This window comes from Podarcis liolepis, assembly GCF_965112155.1.
Source record: "Podarcis liolepis genome assembly, chromosome: 2".
NCBI lineage: Eukaryota > Metazoa > Chordata > Lepidosauria > Squamata > Lacertidae > Podarcis > Podarcis liolepis.
The window spans coordinates 50,093,128-50,109,183 of record NC_139555.1 but is presented as its reverse complement, the minus strand read 5'-3'; the positions used below and the strand labels follow the sequence as shown (position 1 = coordinate 50,109,183).

At 40.8% G+C, this 16,056-nt stretch overlaps 1 protein-coding gene across 9 annotated transcripts in view; it reads left to right on the top strand.

Moving 5' to 3' along the window:
* The window catches only part of HTR4 (5-hydroxytryptamine receptor 4), a 168,824-nt gene that overhangs the window by 84,022 nt on the left and 68,746 nt on the right, over positions 1–16,056 (top strand). For all 9 annotated transcript variants that reach the window (XR_014520688.1, XM_083482501.1, XM_083482506.1 and 6 more), the window contains 2 exons: positions 8,438–8,563; positions 10,267–10,467. Coding sequence is in view for 8 of the 9 variants with exons in the window: in XM_083482501.1 (XP_083338627.1) it covers positions 8,438–8,563; positions 10,267–10,467 (327 nt within the window). In the remaining variant the exon portion in view is untranslated. The remainder of the gene's footprint in view (positions 1–8,437; positions 8,564–10,266; positions 10,468–16,056) is intronic.

The following is a 16,056-nucleotide window of genomic DNA, read 5'->3' as shown; positions in this document are numbered from 1 at the left end:
TATGTTAACTTGATTTCCACTTAGATTGAGTTTTCTGAACTTGTCATTGTGGTTGATCCTGTCTAGAAAAATAGATATCAGCTGGGAAAAGATATTGTACGCTTTACAATGTGCTAGATAACGTAAATGTCCGCCATTGGGTAGTATACTGATCAAACTCAGCCAGGGAAATTAAATTATGTGACGCTATGCCTGTGATTCCATGCAGTTTGAGAGCCTGTGGTGGTTTGAGGCAGTTCTTGCCAATTATCAAAATATCAGATCTTCATAAAGCATTGATACTCTCTACTGACTAGTTCAAGTCAGGCCTCCCTTTAAGGGTTTTGGAAAATATTTTGAATCAACCTTATTTCAGCAAGTTACCTTTGAAACGTAAAGGTACCCCTGACTGTTAGGTCCAGTCGTGGACGACTCTGGGGTTGCGGCGATCATCTCACTTTACTGGCCGAGGGAGCCAGCGTACAACTCGTCCGGGTCATGTGGCCAGCATGACTAAGCCGCTTCTGGTGAACCACAGCAGCACACAAAACGCTGTTTACCTTCCTGCTGGAGGGGTACCAATTTATCTACTTGCACTTTGACATGCTTTTGAACTGCTAGGTGGGCAGGAGCAGGGACTGAGCAATGGGAGCTCACTCTGTTGCGGGGATTCAAACTGCTGACCTTCTGATCAGCAAGCCCAAGAGGCTCTGTGGTTTAGACCACAGTGCCACCCACATTGAAACAATTGAATCCAATTCCCTTTCTCCTGTTTTAACGATCTGGCAAACTCACTGCTATAGTTTATCCTCTGATGCTCCTTCTAAGAACACAAGAATCCTGCTGGGTCAGACCAATGGCTTATCCGTCCAGCATTCTGTTTTCCCCAGCATCCAACCAGATGCCTCCAACAAGCCCACAAGCAGAATATGAGGGCAATAGACCCTCATGCTGTTGTTCCCCAGTGACTGGTATTCCAAGGTGTCCTGCTTCACAGTGATGATCAACATGAAGCATGAAAATTTGTTTCACAAATGAATATTGCTAGTGTGCTCCATTTTCTCAAATTGGAACATCAGATCACTGCAGTCTTTGATTCTGGCTGCTTTTAGATCTCTTACGGAGAACAAACCTGTAGTCACAAGACCAGTTTTTAAAAGGACCGCCCCCTCCTTTTTATCATTTTAGCAAAACTGGCACCATCACACTTCCACCCCCCTCAACTTGTGTGTTTGGCAAGTACCTAACCTTCCCCAGCTGTGCAGCAGCCATCTGCAGAGCTATCACGAACAATAAGTGGAAGAATTCTTTGAATTTCCAAAAAGGAAAATTACCGTACCTTGTGCCCTTTAGCTCTGAGTAATTCACATCTGATGTGATCTAAATCGACATTGTTTTCTTCTTGCTTTTCAGTGAGCTGTTGTAATGCAGATTAAGTTATCAATGATACCAGTTCCTCCGCTACTGAGTACAGATGACATCAGTGTTATGATAACTAGAAATATACACTACAAAATCAAAACTAGAAACTCCAGAAAATTGGGCTGAGGGTGTAATTGGTTTCAATACCTTCCTTTTTCTCCAGGCTAGACATTGAGTAATATTTCACTATTATTGGGTATTTGTTTTACAATAAGATCACAAGGATTGCCCTGCTAGTTAAAACCAGTGGGGGTTTTTTTTGGCCAGTATTTAGATATTTGAGACTGTGGGGGAGACCCTGTTCAGATGAAATGCTAAGCTAAACCATGACTTTTGGGGAGCATCCATGTATGTGCCAAGACCACATTTTTATTTTATTTTATTTTATTTATTAGAATTTATATACTGCCCTATACCCAGAGGTCTCAGAGAGGTGCTGCTCCTCTGGTCCTGCTGCCACCATATTATTGTAGTTAATCCTGCACCATAGCTGAAAGGCATAAGGATGGTGATAGAACACAATTCTGGTTTATTTTCCTAGTTTGTTAGCTGACATATGATACAAAACAGGATCTTCACACTGAAGTTGGTGTGTAATGGGAGAGGAGTGAAGAGTGGCGAGTACCTGGCCCTGCCTGATTCTCATTGTCAGCTTCATAAACCATGCATTATGAAGCCAGGAATGATTTATGAACCTGCCCATTACATTCCTTTCCCCAAGTGCTGAAAACCTCTCCCCAAGCTTCCTTCCAGTTTCTAAGAAATTGAATAGATATACTTCCCATATACTTTGCAATTATTTTCTGCATTAATATGAAAAAATGAATGCCTTCTTTGCCTAAGTAAAAAAAAGGTAAAAGTAAAAGTGTGGATCACATTTTTTTCATTTGTTGTGGTTTGTGCAGAGACATAAGAAATCCAGTAACAGGTTGAAGTTTTGAAGGAGTGATTCTGAATTTGTAGTTACAGTCAAACCTTGGTTCCTGAACGGCTCTGTTTTGGAACGTTTTGGCTCCTGAACGCCAAAAACCCGGAAGTAATGTTCTGGTTTTCTAGCGTTTTTCAGAATTTGAATGTCCGATGCGGCTACCGCTTGAGTGCAGGAAGCTCCTTCAACCAATCGGAAGCCGCGCCTCGGTTGTCAAACATTTTGGAAGCCAAACGGGCTTCTGGAACGGATTACGTTCGACAACCGAGGTTTGACTGTATTGTAAAATGTGTCCAGTTTAGTTATAAACAGGACTGGAATGACTAGCTGTTCTGGTCACATTGCTAAGATAACACTGGAGGAAAAAATGGTTGAGCTAATTGTAGCCACTGCATTATGCCCAAGTCAAGTTAATGTATTTGCCAAAAACAAACCCACTTGTTTCATTAGCTGACCAAGAGGCAGTGACCCGAAACTAAGCTTTTCGGCGAGTGTCAAAAAGTTGGACTGGAACTACTAATGCTTGTCAGCAGCTCTGACTGAAGCAGACAACTTGCCACAAGGTTGCAGCCTGATCAGCCACTAGTGTATTACTTGCTGAAGCTGTAATTACCTCTCGCTGAAGTTGTACCATGCTCAGTAGACAGATCTGCCTAATTAAGTACACTTTTTTTTCCAGAAGGGAACCCTTCCTCATTATTTTCATTGCTGAAGTTTTGACGCTGGCTTACCTTGTAGGATGTTTGGAGCTGAAGCCTCTAATAGAGAAAATGTTTGTTCTGTTTTCTTTGCAATAATAATGGATGTTGAAATGCACAAAGAGATTTTGTGGTGGTGGCGAAGGCTGGCGGAGTTACAAAGAGGGTGAACCTCAGCTCTGAGGCTGGAGCGGAATGAAAACGACCTTTGGACACTTTCCATCCTATTTGTAGGTGGTTATATGGGGAAGCATTTTCCAAAGGTACCATTTGGCATGTATGTGAAATTATCCAACAGGTTCTTGGGAGCACAGGAGCGGCATTATAGCCGTGGTGAAGAATATTCAGACAATATTTGGCTACATTGCTCTTTTGTGGTGATGGGGGAACGTTCTTAAATTCTGAATTTTTTGGCTTGGCTCTAGATGAGTTGGCTAGAACATGAGAGGGGGCGTAGACAAACAAGCCTTGGGATGGGTGGCTGGCCTAGTAAAGGGAGAAGGAGTGGGTATGAGAAAAAAATATTTCAGTACAATTTTTTCTTTATTGCCTGAACAAATATAATAAAAGTGTAACATGAGTGTTTGGCCCAACAATAGTGGAATCTTGGTTAATATAATCAAGGGGGAAAATGTGTTGGCAACTTTTATTGGGAGTTCCACATTATAAAATCTGTACCAAGGATTTATTTATTTTTAAATCATAATGTATTTTATTTGACAATGGCTTAACCTTGTTAACTTTTCTTTAGCAAGAGCCTTGTACTATTATTATTTAATGGGCAGAAAATTATTTAATGGGCAGAAAATTCATCTGCTAACCCATCATGTAGATATAGGGATGTATAAAGTGGCAACTGTTCGTCTTCTGTTACCTGTTAAAGCAGTGGCTTTTGGGGCTCTCAAATTTCTGCAGTGCCCTGGGCAATGTTAAAATTCGGCACACACACCCCTCTTGTGCTCAGTTCTACAGAATTGTTGTGGTGCCCCCTGCAGTGCAGTGCCTAATGCAGCCAAAACCGGTCATGCGACCCTAAAACCAACCATTGTGTTAAAGACTCAATGAGATCCTGATAGAAAAATTAAGGTAACCCATTCCCTGATTTGCCCATTCTTTGTGGACTGTTTCACTTAGGCCCTGCTGAACACTTATGTTAGGGAACGTGATCCTGCTACCTTTGAGCAGAAGTAAGCCTGGTCTGCCAGCCTTCTTATACAATTTGATAGCAGTGGTGACAAAATCTGTAATGACACCTCTTCTGCCTCTTGCATGTTACCATTGCAAGCAGGTCAGAACACTCAGTGAATCCTTCCTGTTTTAGGAGCACCCTGGCCTGCTTGCAGTGGAGAGATTAGTAGGCATCTTGAGGGTACACTCCTTTCCATCATAGCACTGGGTGGAGAGGAATCTCACTCAGTGCTGAGCTGGGGTGTGTGTGAAATAGATGTCTGTGCTCCCTTTGATTGGCAGAAAAAAGTGTGTGTCTGCATGCATCCCCCCCCCCCTCTCTCTCTGTGTGACTGACTGACTGACTGACTGACTGACTGCTGGGTCCATCTTCGTTTTGGCCAATCCCTCTGCTGATATATATCAGCCATTAAATGCAAATGTATGTTAGGCAGCATAGATACAAGACGTATTGTGTGTTAGTGAAAATAGTTACCAAATTAACTAAACTGTTATCCAATTATCAGAGAATTAATAAAATTACACTTCTGAATTACTACTTTAAGGGGTTAGTAGCTACAATTACTTGGTTGTTCACTCTAAATTCCCCTTTATATTCTGTGAACTGGAAAAGTTGTGCATTTTCCATCATTCTTGTATAAAATAAATCCTTGTGTGCAGATCAGAATTATTTGACTACCCCAATATAGATTGAAAACATACACACTTTCAGTTCCCATGAGGTCCTAACAGGGATGGTTATTGAATTTGGGTCTCTGGGGTCCAAAGTCTGTATTCTCAGGCACACTACACTAGCCCTTTGCAGTGTGGTAGGCTTTTGTTCTGCATTTAAACTCCCAGGATATTAATCTAAGCTATCGTATGGACCTTAACTGCCTTTCTGTCTGGAAAATTATCCTGTTACACTGCAGTGTTGCACAGGTTGCTTGCCAGTATGAGTCAGGCTGCGTGTTGAAGAGACAAAAGAAAGAAAGAAAGAAAGAAAGAAAGAAAGAAAGAAAGAAAGAAAGAAAGAAAGAAAGAAAGAAAGAAAGATGTTACGTAATTATGTCCTATAGATGAAGTCATAGAAATATTGGAGTATGTTGTAAAGTTAGTTTATCTTCAGTCCACTTTAAATGAAATGGACTTTACATTAATGGAACATTGCGAGCAAATATAATAGGTTATATCGAGTGAAGTTTTCCTGTAAGTTCAAGAACTTCAGGAGTTTCTCTCCCTCTTCTCTCCCCATGCCCTCCAAATCTGCTGCTGAGGGTTGGGAAAACTCCTAGTACTGATTGGAGTGGGCATACAAAGAGTGGGAGAACTCCTTGCACTGATGGGATGATTTCGTTGTATACAACCCATTGATTCTCAGAATGTTAGCTAGCGCTGCTGTTGTGAAAGCCTGCTCATAATCTGCTTATGAACGGCTCACTGAGCAATTTGGGATCTATGCACATTTTGAGAAGGAGGAGGAAGCGGAGAAGCAAGAGTCATTAAAGACATCTCAAGGATTATTTTTTATTAGCATTATGAAATCTAATTCAGATATAGCATTTATCAGTCATATTTATAGCTGGCCCTTCATCCACAATAAATCCTAGAGTGCAGATACACATATGCATTTTCTTCAACGTATAAAGCAAAAGTCATCATTTTCTAACCGTTTCAAACCTTTCCTATTAAATTCAGTGTTGATTAATAATTTAGCAACACCTACCCTGCCTTTATGGATTAATATCTCCCAGTTTCCTCCTAGTGAAGGAGATCTGGTATTTGATATAGTTCTGGTGCAAGGTAGCAGACCTTGAATAGGGTTTCCATCTCCTTTCACAGGATCAGGTGGCATTCTGTGTTGCATTTCTCCCTCTTCTTCCTTGTCAAGGTGACTTTATTCCTGCAGCATGCGCCGTCTCTTGCTCTCTTCCTCTCCTGCTTACCCAAGCAAGCAATATTAGATCGCCTAGAAGTAGCGAGCACAGTTTGAATTAAGTTTCTCCTTGACTGTGAGAGACCAGAAGGCTATCAACTCCAGCCCCTTGCCTCAAGAATTTCTGCTCACTAACTCTCTGGACAAAATGTTTTGTAGTATCTCAGGCTCCAGTGTGCCACAAAGCAGAAAGCAGCTGAACTGCAAAGAATGTGCCTGCAAGGCAAGTTGTCCAGACAATCCAATTTAAGAGTACTTTCCCACATAAAGACTTAAAGTGGTGCTTGCTTCAGATGGATTGTGATATAAATGTGAAATGTGTATTGACCAGGCTACCCACGTGAAGCCTAAATTCCTCTCTTCTGCTTTCTTTTCTGCATTCATGTTAGCAATGGATGCATATTAGCAGAGGGTGGGGGGAGCTTGAAGACTGCAGTTAGTCAGGCATGGTAGGGCTCTTAAGTATACAACATCACAGAGAAAGCCAAACTCTATGAAATGAAGTTCCTTCCTGGCTTTCAGGTATGACAAGCAAACTCTGAGCAAATTCTACCCATTAAATCTTATTTTTTGAAACCATTTTTGCGCTGCAACTGCTGCCACCTTAGCTATGTTGTCTCCAACTTCGTCTCAAATTATTCATCATGTTTGAATCCCTGACTTTCTGACTTTCTCTAGAGAGCTCAGGTTGACTCCCTTGGGGTTAGCTCATTTTATCCCTGTAACTAAAGTGTGAGGCTGCCCATGGCCATTTAAGTGAACTTTGTGTGTCAGAGACTTGAACCACAGCTCCAAGTCCAGCATTCTGCCTGCAGCAGTACATTGGCTCAGTATTTACTGTATTTTTTGCACCATAACACTCACTTTTTTCCTCCTAAAAAGTAAGGGCAAATGTCTGTGCGTGTTATGGAGGGAATGCCTACGGGTGGCATGCCTACGGATTTTCCTCCTCTAAAAACTACGTGCGTGTTATGGTCGAGTGCGTGTTATAGAGCGAAAAATACAGGTATATTGGTTTCTGATGCTGCTGAAGAGAGGAGAAAAAGCCAGGAGCATAAATAGAGGGAAATGACTGTTTTCATTTCTTGGGCCTTGAACATGACCCCCACAATCCATATTGTAACTGTCTGTCTAATCCCCAGGGTTCAACTTTTTCCTTTGCCAAGCCAAAGTGGTTGCTGTGTGTGTACACTACAGAAATAAATTGTGGTGGCATATGAGTCTTCTGAATGTAGCTTCCAACTCATATGTCTAGTTCCTTTCCCAAAAGTTGTAGCTTTGGGACAACAAAAATTGTATTATCAATAAAAAGCAAGCTGGATTGAGAAAGATTCAGAATTTGATAGATCCATTTTATATGCTAGATGGTTTAATATCTAAATACAGTGGTACCTCTGTTTACGAACTTAATCCGTTCCGGAAGTCCGTTTTTAAACTGAAACCGTTCTTAAACCGAGGCGCGCTTTCCCTAATGAGGTCTCCTGCCACCGGTGCCCTTTTACCATTCGGATTCTGTTCTTAGACTGAGGTAAAGTTTCCAAACACTACTTCCGGTGTTGCAGAGTTCATAAACTGAATAGTTTGTAAACAGGGCTGTTCTTAAACTGAGGTACCACTGTATATCAGTGCTCCCCAATGTTTTCCACCCACAGCCCATAGTACTTCTATTGCACCCACCCTAAAATGGTAAAATCTGTCCTTGCAGGACATGGCAGTTGCCATTCTGATATTTGGCTGTTTTCTGCAAGTTGCCACTGAGTCTGGCAGAAAAATTAGAGCCTTAAAAAAAATAAAAATCAAATTTAACCTTCCATGAAAATCCCTGGATGTATCTGCCTACAATTTGGCAGACTTAATCCACTGTGGAGGAGCTGCCCTGCCTGCAAATTTCACCCACTTTTGCAAAAAGGGGGTGTTGGTTAGATTGATCAGTTTTTAGATTCCCCATTATAGTGAATGGGAAGAAAACAGAGCTTTGTTTTTCAACAGATATAATTTAACACTAAATAGTGGGTCAAATTGGAAAGACACAGAGTGGCTCTGGAACAGATCAGGCTGCTCCCCAAAGTTACAGATGCAAGTCTAATATTGTGGCCAGTGTACACCCTGTCACATACATAGATTGGTCCTGAGCTGTTGAATTGTAATCTACAGTATTCCCATTGTTGAAGGCAAGGGTCAGTAAATGAGTTAAGGCTGCTGTGGGCTGGAAAATGGAATTTGACATATGGATTCAAAATAACCAAGTCAGTCTCAAGTAGCCAGTCTTTTATTTTCAAGAAGTACCCCATATTTTTTTCTTTATAGCTCAACTGAGGGATTTGGCGTGGCAGAGAAGATTGCACTGCTCACCTTTATTTCTGCTGTTATTCTTATGGCTATCCTGGGAAATCTTCTGGTGATGGTGGCTGTATGCAGAGACAGGCAACTCAGGTGAGTCCATCCATATGTTACTATCAATCTCTTTGGCAGAATGAGCTTTTCAAGGGTGGAATATTTGATCTCCAGGGCAAAGAGACAAATGTGAAAATAGCTGTGAACATAAACAATGTGGTAAAAGAACATTCTCACTGGTTTTCCCCCAGACAAGCTTATTAGTGTAATGTCAAACTTTGATTGCCTGTAGTGTCAAAGTTAGAATTTATATTGCAGATGATTAATCATTTTATTATCTAGTGCCTGCATTTCTAGAATTTGCATCATCAAAACACATAAATCACCAAATAATTCCAAAGTGACTAACACTTCACTTTTAGGGCAGAAGCTACATGCAACAAGAGACAAGGGAACACTGCCAAAAATAACAATTTCTTGCCAGGTTTTCTTTCTCCTTGATATGCACTAAAAAACTACATCATGTCCTGGTTGTAATGACATTGTGGATTTCCCAGCTCCAATGAGCAGAGCAGATGATGGAGAACAGACATGGGTAACAGACTGTGCAATTATGCCAGGAATGAATATTAGACATGGAATGGATTCAGGACTTCTGCCCTGAAAGGACAGTGCTTTGGGTTTATTTGACAAAGAAAAGTATGATTAATTGGAAAGAAATTAAATGCTACATTTAAGCAGTATATGCATTCACATTTCACAATCAATTTCCACATCTCTAAATGTATAGTTTGCCAGATATGTCACGTTTTTTGTTTTAGGCTTATTTGGCCACATATCAGGAAGTTGTAGATATTAATGGCAATCTGACTGTGTAAATTGTTGAGGAGGCACAACCTGTTATTTAAAGGCCTTTTATGGCGTTAATGAATCAGTACGATACGAGCATAATTGGTCATACAAGCTTATGTGACCTTTGTTTTCTGCCTCTGCATGTGAGCATCATTTTGCCTACAGTGTTGATTTATATCTTGATGTTAACATGTATTATGGTCAGTATACTGTAAGTTTTTAAAATATATACATATATTACTGCAGAAGCTATAATGAAGTAAGGGCTTCTTTAAAGTAGCTGCTTTTTTCTTATGCTGGCCTATGACTGTCATAAAGATTTGGATTGGATTGGAAGGAGCTGCAGAATTTCTAAGTTCACATCCTTAAACCTAAATGAAAGATGTGTTGTGCATGCATGGGGGGAACTACATTCCCAGCAAGAGCTTTGTTTGTTGTTTTTCTATGCAGTAGTTCCTACTGCGTCAAAAAGACAAGGCACTTTTCTAACTGAGCAGCTGCTTGTCTCTTCAGTGGAAACAGCTCGAAAGAAAACATCAAATCAACTTCTGGCAGCATCCCTGCTAAGGTCCCTCACCACTGAAGCATCACATGTCCAATATGTATGCATGTTAATGGCTTTGAAAGCGAGTTGCTCACCATGAGTGATAGCGAACCAACAAATGCAGGTGGGAATTTTAATTGCTAATGAAAGGCTACTACTTTGTGAATTTGAGATCTATATATGGATAAAGAGGCTGGTGCACACATTCGACTATCTCCTGGATGATCTCCTGTCTGAACAGAAGGGTGTGGCCCATGAGGAATTTACATACTCAACATGGGCACTTGATTTACAGAGTGATAAAATAACAAGGGCTGGATGTTTTAAAATGCAGAAGGCAACACTGTCCTACAAATTGTCATCTTGATGATGTCTTTCTGAATCAATACATTTGTGTTCCTTGCAGGAAAATCAAGACCAATTATTTCATAGTCTCACTTGCCTTTGCTGACTTGCTGGTGTCAGTTCTCGTGATGCCATTTGGAGCCATTGAGCTGGTTCAAGATAACTGGATTTATGGAAGAACGTTCTGTTTAGTCCGCACTTCTCTTGATGTCCTCCTCACAACAGCATCAATTTTCCACCTCTGCTGTATCTCATTAGACAGGTAGGATAAAAAAGGTACATAAAATAAAATGCTGCTGTTTTCAAGTTTATCCGGTTAAATTTCATGTGTTCCTTCAGGAAAACCATTGAATGAAAGGCATGTAAATATATCCTATATACAAGGTTTCATGTGTGCCAGGGCTTATCTCAAATATCTATTTTCAAGTATCTAGAACAGAGCTGGGGAATCTTTCTTTGGCTAATTACTGGGCATCTCCAGTGGAAAGATGTTAAAGGTTGGGTTTTAGATCAGTGCATGAGCAGGACACACCTATTCAATGCCTTTAACTTCAAAAATGCACTTGGATCCCAAAACTTGTATGCACAAAGTTTCAAAAAGTATAGATACTCTTTGCATTATTTGCAAGGACACATGTTTATGTCAGTCAATCCATCTTTATTATTACGATCACAGATCAGCCACTAAGTTACAGGCTTATGTCTCTGCTGAAACATACCCCACCCCACTTTGATCTTCTTGCAGAGGAAGGCATCATTTCCTCTTTGGCTGCTCTCTGCTGAACAGCTGGTGGATGGGAGGAAACCCAGAAAAGTAGATGGAATCTGGCTGTGGGCCATATCTGGCCTGCAGACTGGGGATTCCCCTCTTGAATATATTATGTAAGAATGGATGTGTATATTTCCTTCACCAAAGAGTGACTATGTTAGCACTAAATTGTGGTTTATCAATACATACTAAGAGGACTACCTAGGCAGTTATCTTTCCACAAGAGCCAACATTGATGCCAAAATCCAGTGTTGCCTGAGCTCTGCGAGTGTGGCTTTCTTTCGATTGAAGTGCAGAGTGTTTGAGGACCAGGACATTCGCAGGGAAACCAAAATGCTTGTTTACAAAGCTATTATACTGTCAACCTTACTATATGCTTGTGAAACATGGTCCACTTATAAACGCCATCTCCAACTCCTCAAAAGATTTCATCACACTAATATCAGTGTACTGGCAGAAGCAAAGATCACAAGTGTCGAAGCAATGATTCTTCAACATCAACTTCATTGGACTAGTCATGTTGTGCGGATGCCTGATGATCGTCTTCCAAAGCAACTACTCTATTCCAAACTTAAAAATGGAAAGTGTAATGCTGGTGGTCAACAAAAGAGGTTTAAAGACTGTCTCAAGGCAAATCTTAAAAAATGTAGTATAAACACTGACAACTGGGAAACACTGGCCTGCGAGCGCTCCAGTTAGAGAACAGCCTTTACCAAAGGTGTCATAGGCTTTGAAGACACTTGAACTCAGGACGCAAGGGAGAAACGTGCTAGGAGGAAGGCACACTTGGCAAATCCACACCATGATTAACTCCCGCCCAGAAACCAATGTCCCCACTGTGGAAGGACGTGTGGGTCCAGAATTGACCTCCACAGTCACTTTCAGACTCATTGTTAAAACCATGTTTATGGAAGACAATCTTACTTGGCTACAAGTGATCGCCAAAGAAGACGACAACTAAGAGGACCAATCTGAGCAAAGCATCAGCCTTTAATGCTCCCCTCTTCTTCCTTCTTCTTATGCAGCTGAAAGGATTTGACCGGAGTTTACTTTCACATTTGAAGAATCCGGAATTGTCATTGCATTTGAAGCAGCGATTCTTTAATTTCTTAACAACTTGAAACATATGGTGATACAAAGCTGGCTTATTAGAGTAACCATCGTTTACTTTAAACCAGAATTGATACTTTGAACATCATGACAAGCCGGGATTCTTTAATAGTAAAACTAAAGTATTATTCATCACATAGCGCGTAGTTAAAATATGGAAACTCACTCCCACAGGAAGCAATGATGACCACCAACTTAGATGGCTTTAAAAAGAGAACTAGATAAATTCACGGCGGAGAGGGCTGTCAATGGCCATTAGCCATGATGGCTATGCTCTGCCTCCACAGCTTCTGAAAACCAGTTGCAGGAAACTGCAGGAGGGATGAGGACTCTTGCTTGCAGGTTTCCCACAAGCAACTGGTTGGTCATTTTGAGAACAAGATGCTGGACTAGATGGGCCATTGGCCTGATCCAGCAGGTTCTTCCTATGTTCTTAAATTTACCGTATTTTTTGCACCATAACACTCACTTTTTTCCTCCTAGAAAGTAAGGGGAAATGTCTGTGCGTGTTATGGAGGGAATGCCTACGGGTGGCATGCCTATGGATTTTCCTCCTCTAAAAACTACGTCCGTGTTATGGTCTGGTGCGTGTTATAGAGCGAAAAATACGTTACTTCCTCCCACCCACCCCCCACTCCACTTTAAGAAATGTTGCTTGTGATCTAACATGGCTGGATTGTAAAAGTTTTCTTTTATAATTATCTGTAACGTCAGTTACAGATGATAAGCAATTTTAACTGGTAATTGAGCACATCTTAGCCACTGAGCTATGTAATTGAAATTCGTGGTTCTTATTTGCTAAGGGTACCAAGACAACTCCTCTGGTGATGTCCTTGCTACTTGTACCCTGGAATGTGTGATCCTTTCTGCTTATTCATTCTTCAAAGAGAAGTGTGCATTATGGGGAAAGTCTTTCTGTTTTGGTCTTCATGTTTCTTGTACCAGTCTGGTTTTTTGTTTTTTTTTAATATAGACTTCAATCATATTTAATGGCTTCGAGTAAAACTATTTGCTCAGCTCACCACCTTCCAAAGTGCTTCCTATCTCCCAGTGAAGTTATCTTTGTTCCTAACATTAACTCTTTAGTAATGAAACTGTTCTTTTAAAAATATTTTTTATTGAAGTAAGTCAAATCAATAGAATAAAAAGAATAGAAGTACAAATAAAAAAAGTGCAGTATAATAAAAAGTTCTAAAATAAATAAATATTAAAATAGATCTAAAATTCACAGCGTAAGATAATAAGAGGCTGCACCAAGTTTCTTTTGTGGCTCTGTTGCTAAAGCAATACTGGAAATAGTATGTTTCACATATGCATTTATTCTGTTGTCCTTAGATCTACCAGCAAGGGGCAGAGGAATCCCTCTGTAATTTTTTTTCAGTAAAGACACACACACACACACACACACACACACACACACACACACACCCTTCATTTCTGTACAAGGTGAAACAAATGAGACACAATGCCTGAGGTCCTTGATAGAATCACTCAAAACTCTATGGATGGTGCTAGAATCCACAAAGTATATGTTCTGTGGAACGTCACGCAGCAAAGACAGAATAGTTACATGGATAAAACCTGAAAATAACAACAACAGATCAAAGGTAACATTGCCAATGGAGCATTGCAGGCAGTAATACAAAGGCAGCTGTCAGTACAAGTCATGTAACATGACTGTTCTTCCTAGGTACCTGTGAAATGTTTTTTCCCCCTTTGAATGTTTTGTAACCGTTATAATCTGATAGGATCCTTTGGTAATTCAATAAATGCCCCATACTCTTGACAATCTAGATGGTAATATATGTAACTTCTGTTTAGCACTGTAAACATACGCATATTAAACATTCTGAGTCCATTTGTCCCCATATAGGGAATATTGGATTCATGATAATCAGGGCAGAAGCCATTACTCCATTAGACTGCGTGATTAACTGATTAATGGCTTACCTCTTAAATTATAGAGAGCTTCATTTCATTAGTGCTGGCCATCTGGGCTCTCACACATCCACTGACAGGAGCTGACCTGATGGCTTCTATTACTGGCAGAATCTCCCATCATTTTCTGCTGATGACTTAATGGATGGTGAGGACCTAAGATACATACTAGGCCAGTAAATGGGGTAGGAATTAAAGGAAAGTGTCTCTGCCAAAAGTTTGTCCTTTCACTTTCTGCTCCTGTTCACTAGTCCTAGCACTTTTAATTTACATGCTGGGTTAGGGAGGTCCCAAGCAGAAGAAACCCTGGACCTCAGAGTAAGGTGGCATCTCCCTACATGTTAGAAAGGTCTTAGCTTTGCAGTGTCAGAAGAGCAGAGTTTCCCAGACTTTGTGAAAGATGATGGAAGAAATAATTGTTGGAATACCCTGGGATTTTCTTTTGCCATCAAAGAGTTTAGAGCACTAATTAGTGTTGCTTGCAATAATTCTGTTATATTTATTTAATGCTAACTCTGACTATGGCTGGATTATTTCTGCTTGTGACTAGATCATTGGTATTTTGCATTATTTTTTTAAAACAGTCAATTCTGAAAGCTTTAGACAATTTTGCCCTAACATCTGTGTTCTGTTCACACTACTTAGAGGCAGATATTTGTGGCAGATTCTGAACTTCTAGGTCCTAGAATTTCTGCCAGTCTCCCTAGCTTTGATTAGGAATATGTCATAATCAAGCGTCTCCTCTAAAAATAAATAAAAAAGCAATCATATGGTGCAGTGTGGACTGAAAGAGCCTGTTCAATGTAATGTCCAGTCCTGCATAAGTTCTGCAGCAGTGAGGACCTTATCAAGATGAGACGTAATGCTTGCTGCTCTCTGTGTAGATTGGTTCAACTGTTGAAAGAAGCCACCATTCTGCAAAAAGGGAACTAATAAAAACCAAGACCTTTTGCTTGTGTTAAAATTAAAATACAAAAGTTTACTTTTTGTTTGCATCCCTGCATCCTGAAACACTATGTGTGTTGCCACACCTCAAAAAGGATATAGTAGAGATGGAAAAGGTTTTTTGGCTACGGCACATTCCGGGGTGGAGTAGATGATGCATAGAAGGTCAGCTATGTGAAAAAAATGTGGTGTTGGCTTTGTAGGTTTCCTGGTCTATTCTAAACAAGACACTGTTTTTTGCTTCTTGTCCTCTGCTTATAAGACTAATTCGTATTTCAGCTGCTGCCTCACCTGAGCAGCCTGCCTCATTCCTCCACTAGCTGCAGCCTGGAGGGTTTTTGCAAAGGCAGCAATGAGCATAGATACAATATATTATCATAAATCAACACCTCCTGCCTATATCTAAAGACACAAACCGAACCCTCCCCCTCCTCTTCCCAAAGAGAATGCTAACATTTAGACATTGTGAGTTCTGCAGAAATAATTTGAAAAGACAGGATCTCAGATGAGAACTCTTGATGGCAGAAGCCTGCAAGGGAACAAGTGTTAGCATGGTAGAAAGGGTAAAGTGTAGAAGCGCTTCTGTCGAGAGGATCCCCAGGAGACAACAGGTTCCATGTGACACCTGGTCGCAGCTTCGGCTCATGCAGAACTTTGCTGTCAGCTCTAGTGCAGTGCCAGTGATATCTGTGTCTTAGATGCCTGGATGAATCATACTTGGTTGTGCGGGGGGGGGGGGCTTCCCTTGTGTTGTGCTACTCTCACCACCCTTGCATGCCCGATGAAGCCGCTGTTGTTAAGTTGTGGGTGAACATATCAGATGACACAGCGATTCTTCAAACAGGCCAGAACAGAACTGAACTGAAGGGTTCAGCCAGCCTGCTTATATAGAGTGGCACTAGAACACAACAGTAACCATTTTCTGTAACTATCCAATCACTGAACGTCACTTTCGATCCCTTATTTGCATATGTGGACCTGAACTATCTACAGTATCCCCCTGCTGGCCAAGGGTGAGAACTTCAGTACATAACAGCAGTCATGTCTGAAAAGGGGTTATGATTGCCAGGTTGGGTAGACTGAGGGAGA